Source organism: Diorhabda sublineata, chromosome 5, assembly GCF_026230105.1.
Source record: "Diorhabda sublineata isolate icDioSubl1.1 chromosome 5, icDioSubl1.1, whole genome shotgun sequence".
NCBI lineage: Eukaryota > Metazoa > Arthropoda > Insecta > Coleoptera > Chrysomelidae > Diorhabda > Diorhabda sublineata.
Window position 1 is genome coordinate 9,375,094 of NC_079478.1, and position 14,649 is coordinate 9,389,742.

Below are 14,649 nucleotides of genomic sequence, written 5' to 3' on the forward strand. Positions count from 1 at the left end.
AAAGACTTCGATATAATTCATATAATATATATATATATATATATATATATATATATATATATATATGCTCTTTCCTTTAACATAATCTAAAAACCTTTATCCAAATTTTATTATCCTTACGAATAAATCTCGACTTTTCAATTTGAAATTATGGGAAACTTATTAAAACGGAGATCATTAGCCGCGACCCTCCAAATACTTACAAGCGCGTATTTTACGATGTAAAACTTTGTTGCTTTATGACCTTTTTATAGTTTTATTTCATCAAAAGGGATTCATGAACCATTAAACCTTCGCTACATTCACTCGACCTTTTCCTCTTCTCATTACAACACTATAAACGGGACTAGGATGTGGGAATATCCAGCATGAACCCAAATCCCGAAATGTTCCTGTACGCCTTGAGATGTTTCGAAGATAAGCTCTCCAGAAATGTTGTTAAATCAACATCATTTTCGGTTCACCAACGATATAAAATCTTGATTGAAACTGATTAAAAAGCTAAAATAGAAAATCATCAATACTACCACATTGATCAACTATGAAGAACAAAACTTGAAATTCAAATTTAGTTATAATTCACAAGGACAATTATTTTAGTTGAAAGCTCAGCTGAAAATTCTGCAATGTTACCAATGGTCTCTGAAGACGATAACTTTATTTGTTATCCTCACACAGTGCCATTCTGTATCTCAGAGCTAAAGGTAAAGGAAGTGAAATTTTCGTCAAATTGGGCTTTTACTGATTCTTGTTAATTTTTGCAAATTCTTCCAAGCCATAAAAATAAAAGACAATACAAAGATACATATGTCAATAGGGAAATACTATAGGTGTTTACAAAACACGAATAATCGCAGGATCCTGGATTAGATGACGTCTTACAATTGAGTGACCATCAAGGTACCTAGTCTAAACACTATATCACTTTCGTTGGGAATATATGAAAGACAAGGTTTATCAAAAAATTATATACAAAATTAGAATCAGTTTAGGACCACAGCGCTAAAAAGGTAGTTTAAAAAAATTTAGTTTTCAGACGACATACCTTTGCACCTATGAAAAAATGAGTACGGTTGCAGTTAAAAAATAGGAAAAAAATACAATTTGATTTCAAATTACTATATTATATAATTCAGTATTTTCACCAAATTCTGTATAAATGTGAACTATTAAATATTTACTTGAATCGATCCGCCTGTTTAATTAACTATTGAAATTTTGTTTCAGGCATTCCATTATCGTCTTATAAACCAGCACTAAAGCGGTTCCCAACTTCTCCTGATCGGTTTTTAACAAACGATCTAGGCGCCGAGGATTTCCTTTCGAGCTGCACCGACATGAAAAATATGTGGACACCTTGCGAATGTCACTTAGAACTCTGTATAGGCTGGTATCCTTGCGGATTAAAATATTGTAAAGGAAAAAGTCATACGAAAAATTCGGTGATGAGCTATAGATGTGGTATAAAAACGTGTAAAATTTGCCATTTGTTTAATTATTACGTTTCACAAAAACAACAATGTCTTTGGGATGAATGACCATAGTAGAAACCTTTTTGTATATGTTTGTATTTTGCCTTACATTCGCTTAAAAATGGACCAACATGCCTTAGTGCTGTATAGATTGTATAGTATCATTTATCTATGTATTTCAAGGACACCAAAAATCATTTCAACTTCTGTAAATTATTTTTCAAAGAGTACGATGTACTTAAACTTAAGAATTAAATATTATCCATAAGTAGTCAAAGGAGTCGCCAAATTTTTCTCACATAAATCCCAATTGTTTCATCATTTTCCTTATTCAACCCAATACCAAAAAAACAAAAAGTATGCAATAAATACCGCATTGGTTGGTCTAACTCTGTTGTAAAATATCTTTGTACAAATTTTCCAAGTCTAGTATTTAATTTGATTTTTTTTATACCTGCTTACTAGGTCATTAGAATCAAATTCGTTCTCCTCTCTATGCAATGAAGGCACCTGTAATTTATTCATTCATTTTCCACAGGTTTTTATATCATTTGAGTTGATAGAACCTTTTTGGTCTGCCTCATGTTTGGTGGGTTTGATTGGAGGGTTTATCTATTGCAATATTATTGACTTGAGTAACTCCAATGATTCCTAAGTAAAGTATATTTGCTTTGGAAGGGACAAGTCCTGTTTTACTAAATCCTTGCAGGTTGTCTCGAATGGTGCAACTCTTTGATAAACATGGCAAGATATGCTAGCCATTGCATTTGACGAAAAAGTTGCAGTTGCAGTTGCATTAGTTTTTTCGGTCAGAGCTAATTTTCGATTTTTTAGGTATAATACGCCTTCAGGGCCGATATAAAAGCATAATCCAATGGTTGAATTTCATGAGTTGAGTGCTGTGGAAATCACATGATTGTTACGTAGTTTTTTGCTATGTCTATAAGTTCTATATTTTCATAGGGAAATTACTAGTACCACTCGTACTAGGTTTTATATATTTGATAGAATGTTCATTACGTAAAAATATTCGTTTTCACCCAGTTCGAAATATGACCTGAAGGAGCCCTTATTAACAATTTTCGTATCAACCTCGGAAGAATTAATATTCGGATTATGTAAAAAGGAGAAAATTGCTCTGTTTTATCTGCCTCAATTCCAATCGAGGCAATTCTAATAATAATCGCAACTTCTTTTTTATATAGATTCTTTGTCGATTAAGAGGATCAAATTATTTCGTAAGTCAAGTTCAATTGTCAGCCGTTTCATATCACGTACTCTCAAAAAAACAACAAAATGCTCTTCTAATAAGATCTATTAAAAATCAATTGAGTCTTGAACAAAGAGAGGCTTTAGTTACGTAGATATGGGAATGTGACAGTATAAAAAACGGTGGTACTATTAGCACCCTTCACAGAAATTTTCGTTGCTCCTAGAGATACGGAAATTTTTATAGAAATCGTCACCCTCAACAGAAAAATCCGTGCCCATCATTTTAACCTTAAAGACCCGGAAAGTTTTTATAGAAACAGATCAGAATGAAGCTTTTTTCTGTCTCTAAATATTACTATACTATCCAAAATCACCACCCACGGACAAAAACCGTGGTTTAATTTTAATCTTCAAAAAACGTAATTTTAAAAATAAACTCACCTAACCAATTGAATGAAAAATTTATATTGGGATTAGAAATGGTATATATGTCAGATAGGTGAATGGTATTTATCCGTGGACAGTATTCATCCGTAAGTTAAAGCTTATTATTGTAATATTCACGGCTGAAATTAGAGACACAGATAAAGTTTCATTCGGTTCATTTCTTTAAAAATGTCCGTCTCTCTATAGACACTTCATATCAAAAATTGTCTACATTCCATATCTCGGACCATAAGTCTAAAGTTAAACTAATTGATCCTTCTATAAACATTGATAGGCATCGCTTCTTTTGCAATAATATTACAAAGCAACAGAAATTTGAATGTAATTAAACAACTTCCATTTAATCTGACGATGTTTCTGCTATTTTGAAAGCTATAAGAAATGATTTTTCCCACAGATACACCATTGTGATTCAACAGATTTTAAACTACCTAGAACGGTCCTTGATATACATCATTTGAAATATTACATAAATTGATTCGATTTTTTTACACAATATTTATCAAATTAAATGTAACTAATAAAACATTTCTGAATAAATAGATTCAATACCTTGTTATTCCATACGTTTTGTCGTTCAATAGGATAAGACATTTTGACGTTGATTTGAGATTTTATTATTCATTATACTTTCCCTGGAGTTGTTCAAGTGATGTACTTAATTATATATTTCATTTCTGAAGTAAGAAACTGGAATATTATAAATATACGCAAACACAATTAGAGGAAGTTAATAGAGTGGGTATCGCAACATCGTACTTCAACTCATTGATTTCGACCACAATTTTTTTAACTGCGTTGTCTTTTACATTCAGATGATCCAAAAATTCACAACAATACTATACGTTCATTGGTCTACTACTGTGGAGGTAATCCCTTAGCAGCATTCCTTTCATATTCCCAATGCTGATTAACAACTTCTTGACAAATTGCTGGATCTTAATTCACTTTGCTGTCCAAGTTCTGGTATCGTACACTCTTTAGCATCTTGTTGCGATTTAAGATCGTGATTACAAGTCTTATCTGCATCAAAACAAATGTATAGTGTATAGACCTTGAATTTCCTATGTTTTCTCATGTGCACTTTGATGCATTAGCCCTAGTATCTCCTGTGGCTAATAAAATTTTTTAATTCGCCATTTAAGCTCGGTATCATTGAGACAATATCACGGTCTTCCCTCATCACGTTTATTTTAATATTAATGAATTAACTGAATCATCGTCTTTAATAAATTTAGTGTAAAAGCAAATATATTTGTTTCTTGTATAATTGAATAGTTTGATGAACTCAAATTGTTAGAATAGATTGGCACCTAGTTCTTTCTAAAACGCTCCAAATTTTATTGAGAATTTTATTTACGAGTATGCTTTTGTTCCGATAATTACGATATCCATCTTGCACAGATCTTTCTACATAATGTCTAGGGTTTCTCCTAAATATCCCTCTTGCATAATCACATACTGTATTCTTGATATATTTTCTACCTATAGTGCACTTTTTGGACTTCCTTCGCGTGTATTATCATAATTTTAAATGCAGCAGATATTTCTACTCTTGAATTTGGATATGAATACTAATTATATACACCTCTAATAATATTTCGTGAGTTTGTTTTGGTGCTTACTTCCAAAACTTACAACTTTATTACCGAACAAGTTTTTCAATTGTAAAAAAATACTATGACACATATATTTTGAACAACTGGGAATAAACAATTGACATCTCATATTGAACGATAGAACTCATTGAACAGTCGATTATATATGCATATATATAATAAAAAATCTGTTTTTCTTGTTTCATACAGAAATCCATTATTTTTTCGTTACTGTTTTCGTAAATAGTTTTAGATTAATACTATACTTCATATTGTTTAAAAAGCAGGAAAGAGTTGGTGAGAAAAGGCGATAAAAATAGTTGGTGAGAAACGACGACAAGAATTAGTTATGCAGAAGGTTTTAGGGGAGAGTAGACAATGTAAATATTACTAATAGTTAAAATTCTCTCCAGATGAGTGCCAAACCATAAGTAAATTTCAGCTTTTAAATTTAAATCCGTCAACTAAAACAGAATTGTAGTGTATGCAATTTAACATTCGAACTAGAAATCTTTTTATACGAGGTCAGGCTATTAAATAACGAGACTGGTTACGAAAAAGGGTTTTATTATAAAAATGATTCTACATTCGAATGCTTTCCTTCAATATAGTCCCCTCCCCTCACCACATACCTATCCATACGTTTTTTCCTTTGATCGAGGCAGTGCTGAAAGTCTTCTTTGGTGAGTGCCTTTAGGAACTCTGCCGTTTTTTGCTTTACCGCTTCTATCGACTCAAATCGGGTCCCTTTCAAAGCAGATCTTTTTCTAACCTTTCAAGGAAATCTAAACAGACCCGTTGACGCAAGAGCTTTTGGTCAGGATTCACCTTTTTAGGCACCAACTTCACACAGACTTTTGTCATGCGTAATTCCTCATGTAGAATTTTTCTATCCATTTTTTTATCGGCGTTTACAGCCTAGGCAATCATCCGGATGCTCATACGATCTGTACGCACAATTTAGTTAATTTTGGACACTGTTTCCGTAGTTGAAACAGACACAGGGCGACCTGGTCTGTTCCATCTTCAGTGCACTTTCGGCTCTCACTAAAGTGCTTACACCAATCAAAAACACGCGCACGAAATAGAGAATTATCCCCATAGGCAACTTGCATCAATTTATAGCATTCAGTGGGAGGTTTTTTCAATTTAACGAGATATTTGAGATTGATACTTTGCTCCTGTTGCTCATGATAGTGAAGGAGACGTGTTTTGAAACGTGCATAGACAAGATATCTAGATACCCAACGCACTACTCGTCGTTCTCTCTATTTGTGATACCTAGAGAAAAAACATACGTGAAATTGAAATGTCACTTAATGACCAGTTTCATCACTCAATCTAACATCATCAGATTTTTCTTGTGTGAGTATTTTGAAATATACGATTTGTACCCGGCTTTATGGAAATTTCAAGATATTGGAACCATTGCAGGAGCTAGCTTGTAGTTTATTAAATTTCCGTCTTGTAATAAACGGAGCACATATTAATAGGTAATGCAATTCAATTCTTTATAAAAGCTTGAATTCAAAATAGTTTCACTGTGTAAGTATTGTCAAGCAAGACGATTAGCTCAAGTCTGTGAATAAATTTCATTATGGATATTTAAACATATACAAGGATCTTAGGAACTTTTTATTTTTAAATAACAGCTTTTCCATATCGATAATTATTTTAATTTGTTATAGAAATTCTGTACACTAACTAGAAACGTTTGGTTGGTCCTGTTGAGTACTCTGCTCAAACCCCATATTAACCAGATGCCAATACTCATAATCTCTTGTAACTTTAGTACTAACAGCCTCTGAGGTCTCTAAAATATTAAAGAACGTTAATCATACTATCAGCTCATTATTCTAGAATCTCTATATTTTGTTCAAATTATGTTTGTGGCAACAGCACAAATTATGGGTATTCAATGCATTTTTCTAAATTTCATATCCAGTTCTTCTTGGGATATAATTTTATTAAGGGAAATGTTATTTATAAGGTTCACGTGGAGAGATTTTGCTTATTTTAACTCAATTCTCTATTATTATATCCAAATTTTGAATTTTATCGATGAATACTCGCGAGTTTGTTGCAGCTTTATCGTGGTCTTTACCTATAGTCCAAATTACAGAGTTGTCTCAGAGATATTACTATTGTAAATTACGTACAATGTTTGGATTATGATCCTACCTATTGAGTAGGCAACAACTCATTCGTCTTTATGTTAATTAGGCATGCTTGAGCCCCTTGAAACTATCAATTATTACTGCGTATGTTTGACTCTCGTGAAACTACCCACTTGTACATCAATGTATGTTGGACTTTCCCGTAAATATCCAAAACAACTTTCAAACTCAAAAAACACAAAGTATAACTCGCTTTCTGCGCTCTATTTTCAAACAATAAAACGTTCTCTCCCATTTATCAGTTACTCACAGAGCTTCCATTTTTGGATGGACATATTAGAATTCCTTTCATTAATTCAGATTTTCAATTGGAGTATAGATTGAATGGAATCATTGATAGAAATAGTGAATCACGAGATTTGACTAACCTCACTTTCTCCGGAAAATCTCTTCAACTAGTTAAAACCTCAAAGTTAGAGAGAAGGGCCTTGAATCAACAGGGTACAAATACCTCTTAATCTTTTATGTATCACTAGTCCTAGTACACTACATTGTACTTGTTACTGAAGGTTCTATGTGTGACATACGAATTAGAATTTTTTTTATAATATAACGTCAGATTGGTTTCAACTTTTAAAAACTGTATACTGTGTACTTTGATAGTTGGAATATTATCTAGAAAAAATTTATTCAATTTCCATCTAGTTCATAATATCAGTCAAACGTCTGCGTAGATAGCTGCAGCCTTTATTGTTTTGAACCTTTTCGATTATATTCGTTATTCTGTCAACTTGGTCTAATGTTGACTTTCCAAACTAGTTCGATGAAATTACGCTCTTCTACAAGAAGAGTTATTTTTAAAATTCGTGTCAAAATCACATTTATTTAAAAATAAATGATATTTTCTTTCATCTTGGCGTAACGCTGAATTTAAATTTTATTTTTTAACCACTCTCTACTCAAAATTATGTCACAAAAGACGTTTGTTTAGCACTGAGATCATTATTGCCTTAAAGAGTTTCGCAAATGAATTCTGGCTCATTATGATATTTGGAATATTGTGTACACTTTATTCAATCGAGTATAACGTAAGATAATATTTGCGTCGACAATCATTCGAATTAATTTTTGAAAAAATGATTCTTAAAACGTCTATTGGGGATAGAGAGAATATTTTAGATTTGGCTGAATTATAACTGTACAGACAATCCACCAACTATTTCCTGAGAAATTGTAATAAATAAAGTGTAATAATGTATAAAAATAAAGATTTTGATACATTGTCTGTCTTTTTGAATGCTAATAACCTACATCAAGCCCTACTGACGAATCTTTCATATTTTATTCTAATTGAAACGCGACATTAAACATTCAGTACATGGCAATTACTCAAGCAATCCGAGTAAAATGGAGACGAGAGGAAAATGTATATAAAACAGAATATAACAAATCGATGATATTAACATAAATAGGTCGATGGTTTCATCTCACAATGCTGCATGTAGAAATTCCGTACGTAACTTTTTTTACAGTATATCATACAAACAAAAATGTTGATCATAAATATACGAAAAATAAACAAAAAATAAGGTCAACAAATTTTTGAAGCAGAATTTACTTCATATACGAGGGTTGCTACTTAAGTTTTGAGTTACGGCAATAGTGATGTAAATATGTCAAATCTGACATTGCCATCATTAAGTTTGACATTTTTTAATAGTTAATGTACTTCCAACATGTTGTCATGTGGATTAAACCAAAGGCAGTGTGCCGTTTAACTCGCTTCAACATTTGGTGATGAAATACCATCTCCAACCACCGTGTTTCGCTTGTTTTCCTACTTCGTTACAGGATGAATTACGTGAAGGTCGTCCAAAATGTGCCAGAAAACATCGATGCTGAGCGTAAACTGATATTGCAAGATCGTTATGTGACATACCGTGAGATTGAGGCATATTTGGGCATTAATTCCACCAGCATACATTTTAAAAGTAACTGGACATGTCACCACCGTTCCATTAGAGCAACGTAAAATGATTAATTCTGAATGATACACCAGCATACACCAGAAGTAAGAGAAACCAATGGCACAAGACGAATCATTATTCACCACGACAAAACGAGCTCTTGGCACGAGTACGATTTTCGTGGCGCCTGAATTTGACTATGCCATTTTGTAAATCGACCTAAAATAAGTCGAAAATGACGACTAAAATTTTTCGATATCTCGCTTTGTTTTCGAGATATCGATACTTGAAGTTGGAAAAATTTATTTTTATTTAATATTTGTATTTGTTTCCGTTTATCGAAAATAGACCATATATTTAAGGACTAGTTCGTATAGAAAAGAACTGAGGATATTAGTCTAATATGTGTAAATAGGTTGTCTTTTAAATGAACTGTCTAGTCCGTTTGTAAAAGGTCTAGTCTAGTCTTGTATAATGAGTTATACATAAAAATACTACCTAACCTAACCTAACCTAACCTAAATAAACAACTTTTGAAAGCATACAAAACGTACTTTTTGCTCGAAAGAGGATATTTTTACATTAAATTACTAATTAAATCTTCAAACCATTATTAAATATCTTTTTTTTTTATCAATAATGAAAAACAACCGACAATTCTTTATGAAAAACATCAAATTATTCATTTATTTATCGTATGTTGAGTTATATTATATAAAAATCAGTTTTTTTCAATATAATTTTGGAGAATCGGGGTAAATAATATGAAGATTAAATAAAAAAACTTTTGTTTATTGAATTACAAGATTCATATTGAATTTGAAGCGATAAAATAATCATTTGAAACAAAGGATTGAACGCCATCTGTTCAATAAAGCAAATTTTGAACTCACGTTTGATTATAACTCCAAGTATCGATATCTCAAAAACGAACCGAGATATCAAAAAATTTCATTCCTCATTTTCGATTTATTTTGGCCTAATTAAGCCAAATCCGCTGTTAAATCGTACTCTCCCCGAGCTCTTACATATCATTTTAAACAAAAACGTTTTTGAACAGTGGAAACATCGAATTGATGGGTCATCCGCCGTACAGTCCTTGTTGGGCACCCAACGATTTCTTCTTATTTCCGCTGATCATATTTATTGGAAAACAATAAAGCCTTATCTACTTATAAATATTTAGTCTTGTCAGTCTTAAAACTTAAATAGCAACCTTCGTATGTTTCAACAATTAAATCTTATACCCTCAAGTGTTTAGAAAACAAGTGACAAGTTTGTATCCGATACAACTTGTTAGTCTGTTACTATAATAGCATTAGTGAGATCCTATTTTCAGTCTCTATCGTGAAAACTGTATCTTCAACAATACAGTTTTGTTTTCAGTAGGACAAAGTGCCAAAGAAGCTAATCAACAAAATTTGACTATACAGACGATCTTCAACAACAAAAACAGTTGAAAATATGCACAATGCACATGGAAAAAATATGTGCAAAGCATTTTAAAAGATGATTTGCAAATAAGACGAGAAATTTTATTTCGAGATTTTTTACTACGAGGACCTCCGATAGGCTATAAATAGAAGACAAGTTCATATGAAACAATAATTTTATTACCAAAAGATTTGTACATTTACGGTTAGTTTTCGACATAATCACCGAAGAGATTGAGGCATTTGTCATATTTGTGGACAAGCAATAGAGTACAAAACAGAACTTGACACATCTGGAAATTCTGCATACAAAGCCGTAATGGTGAATATGCGGTTTTCTTTCATCATTTTGTCAACTCGTTGAACCAGGTCAACTGAAACGACAGATTTGTGTCCTTAGTCATCTTCTTTCTGCAGCACTATTGCCTTCAGCCTGCTGAAAACTAATCACACTTCGCAATTCACACTTGGTGGGAGCATCAATAATGGCAGACATGTTTAGGTGGCTATAGCATAACGCCAACTGACACCTGAATGTTACAATAGTGGGGTATGTAAAGCGAGAACTTCGCAGTCGCCTACTGCGCATGCCCGCTTTCTTCTACCCGCACAGCATCTGCACGGAGCGATCGGAGGTAAAAAAAAAGCCCTCGTATTTAATAAAAATAAAATCGTCTTTTCATGGAATTGAAAGATCCGATTGCAGATCCGTATTTCATGTTACTGAAGATCAAAGTTGAATCATTGGGTTCGATACTGAGCTATGAATTCAGAGGTTTCAATGAAAAACGCATGACTGACCGTTTTATTAAAATACTAATCAAAGGAAACAACTGTGACTTACGGATATCAATTGCAAGAATATACTGGAATAACGTTTGGGCCAACGGCTTTATTCTCGTGCTTGGTCGCAATTCGCTTTTGATTCGAGATTTTTGGGCTACTGTTAGCCTTCCTGTTCTATTCACATCCGCTTTTTCCTCCAGATTTCACACAATCTTCTGGCTCTTTCCGAAAAAAAAAGTGAGAATGTTTTGTCATATCTCCTGATATTGAAAAGTATATGACAGAGCAAATTACATCCGTTCAGAAGGATATTTATCAAAGTTTTTTTCGCGTTTTCAATTTGTTTTTAATGAAATAATTGTTTAAATACATCTCGAATCCTGCGCAAATCTGTATACAAGCTATTTCGTGACTAACTTCTAAAGTGTTCAGAAGATATCGAAGACCCCCTACACATACGTTCCGGTTTAACCTTTAGGTGAACTTGGCAGTTTTAGCTGTGATAGATAGAGCTCATACTCGGTAGGGTGAATAGGAAAATTTCGCCTTAGTACAAATATCAAGCGCCAACGATGACGTGACCGCTTTAGTCGGATCACTAAGAGTGATAGCGAAATTCAAAAGTGGGAAAAACTACAAATCCTAGTGTAAATATTAGTTTTGGAAAAAAATTAATAATACAAATTACCGTTATTATTTGCGAATTCTCTACCGAAAGAATCAGCCAGAGCTACGAAAAATTTGTACAACAATCCTGGAGTAATGACCGGTATACACGGCAACGTTTTATCCTTGCCGTGTTTACCGGCCATTACTGTATGTATGTACAAAATTCGGCGCAGATTTTTTGGTTGGTGCAAGCCATCGGAGCAAGGTTCAAAATCTATTTCATAAATCATTATCGATCGCGTGTATGTACGGAAATCGGGCCAATTATTCAGTTCGTTCGCAAAGCTTAGTGTAGACGGACGCGTCCGCGCAGGTTAAAACATGTCGCTAGAAGATTGTAGCGGATTCTGTGAGTTATTGGAAAAGTTTATCTAATTCTATAAAAATGAAGTTTGCTTGTGGAATAAGAAAAGTAAAGATTATCAATACCACAACAAAAAAATGCTGCGTAGGATAGGCTAATTATTAAGTACAAACCTATTGATCCCAATTCCAATAGAGAGACGGTAGTTGAAAAAAATAAATAACCTGCGGACTTCTTACAAGAAAGAACCCAACAAAACCGAAAAGTCCTTGAAATCCGAAGCCAGAACCGATAGTCTCGTTTGTGGTACTTCGATTTGATGAATTTTTTTATATAATGAAGAAATAACAATATACCGGTATTGCTTTCTTGCTTTAATGGTGTAACTAAAAACAGGAGGTGTAAGTGTGTTCAAATAATTGTACGAGTCTTTCGGAGAAAATTTCAACTCGTTTAATAAATTTATTTGAGAGTATGACTTTTTTCCTTACACTACGTGATTTTCTTTTAGCACAAAATAAGCCAGGCCAGCCCAAGCGCTTCATCGATTTCCATTATGAATGACATGGGTTTCTTCAGAGTTTCTGCCGAGAACTGACGATCGATGTAGATATCGTAGATATGTGGACGCACTACCAACGTTCGATAAATTGCGCAAATCATCTGTGCAGCTCGCTTGCGCAGCTTTATCGTTGCCGTGTATACCGGCCATAACTCACATAGACGTGTAGATGTATAGACTGGCGCAGGTAAAACTAATTGAATATCTTTCTCTCTCCAGTGGCCTGCACAAGTCGCAATGCCTGCGTAGTTTGGTCTGAAGCGGCTGATACACATCGGAGTGCATTTAATATGTATAAAATTATTCTAGAAAAATTACTGCCGTATATTACTGTATGATCTCTTAAACCAAAGAAGAAAAAACATTAAAGAAAATCAATACACAAATATCAAGAATACATGTACGAAACAATAAAAAAGTTGTAAATTATAGGGATACAGAGAGAAAAAGAGTAGTTGATCCAAAACATTGAAGATAAACGGTTTAGCTTGTTATTCTTATTTCGATTACGTGATTAGATATGTAATAAAAAGAAGGAATGTATATTGAAAGTTGATTGTCAGGCTAAAGACAAATTGATTACTGGAAATAATAAAGCGAATGAAGAAAGCAAGACCGGGAGCAATATAAAGCAATAAATAACCCTCTAGACCTATAAAGTGACAAAGGAAACTGGAACATAAAAGTTGAAAAGTCATTAAAATCATATCAGTTCTCAATACGAACAGTTTTTTAATGAAATTTGTACAAATTTAGTTCATTTATCCTATACACTGATTCGATTCCTAAATTTTTATCACCCTTTCCGGAGTATCCAATTATCTGGAGCATAGTATGAATTGTCTCTTCACGATCAAGAAATATTTTACAACACGTATTCATATCTTCGGGGAAAAACAGCCATTTTGAGTATTTCGAAACGTCGACGACATATGTTTTCATCACTTGAACATCTCTAGATTTCCCGAAAAACGTGAGCTGAAATCGGAATTGCTATAGATATACATGAAGTAGAATTTCATGGACATCAGCGTTGAGAAGTTTCTTTTATCAACTAGTCCCTCTGAGACTACCTGCTTTTGTATGAAACGTTTATTTTTACTAGCTTTCTGTCACTATCCTTAATTAATCCAGAGGAATTTTTTATTACAAATATAATTTTCCGATTTAATATTTGGTCGATATTACTTTTATTAATTCCTTTTTTCTTAGACCTTTTGATATATTAATGCATCTAAATTTTCTTGATTTTAGGTCTCTTCTGTTTGACGTCTAACATTTAGATGCATCACTTTTATTCGATATGGCATACAGAGTTAGTCTTAAGCTTCCATTAATTTCAATAATAGATTGGTGAAACGTGTCTAATGAGACCTATCTTATGAATGTTATTTGTTTTTGGTATTTCAACCGAATCACACTAACAAATAAAGACATTTCTGTCATTTTATTCACCATAGTTCGATCGAAATCAAAGGATTTTTTATATGCATTCTTAAATACAAATTTCTTCTTCAAACCTTCAGTGGGTTCTCTATTCACTTGGAAGTCGTTAGTTACGCAGTAAATGAAACGAACATCCTTGATAACATGTGATAAATCCTATTAGAGAGTAGGCTGCTAGTCAGTTCATGTGTCCCTTGTGTTCTTGACCAACTTCTTAATTTAATTAACATAAAATCGAAAATAAATATACAGGATGACGATGCTCGTATTGAAAATAAACATCAACCCTCGGTTAGGTGCGCGTATATTCGTAACGTCGTTAGTCGCGGTTCATCTGAGAGATGTAGTTCAAACACAAATTAAATATACGAGGTATATCCCAAAGCTAATTTCCGTTTCTATTTCTTCTATCAGCGGATCGCAGTTACGAGCATACGCGGCAGTTACTCTGTTTCAATCAGAAGAAATATAATCCATTTTCAGATCGCTGCTGCCGACGTGTTCTTTGTAGTGCTGATTTCAGCCTTAATTGGAAATGCCGTCACTTGTAAAACCAGATGTTTTCTAAAGTGAAATTAATCGACAAATCTGTGAGATTTACGGAAAAATGCTATGAGTGATTTAATGATGGGTCGA

At 33.1% G+C, this 14,649-nt stretch overlaps 1 protein-coding gene across 1 annotated transcript in view; it reads left to right on the plus strand.

Annotated features, from left to right (window-relative positions):
* The window catches only part of LOC130443727 (out at first protein), a 230,430-nt gene extending 222,302 nt beyond the window's left edge, over nucleotides 1-8,128 (plus strand). The window contains exon 4 of the mRNA XM_056778489.1: nucleotides 1,228-8,128. Within this exon, the coding sequence (XP_056634467.1) occupies nucleotides 1,228-1,538 (311 nt within the window). The 3' untranslated portion in view covers nucleotides 1,539-8,128. The remainder of the gene's footprint in view (nucleotides 1-1,227) is intronic.
* The last annotated feature ends 6,521 nt before the right edge of the window (nucleotides 8,129-14,649 follow it).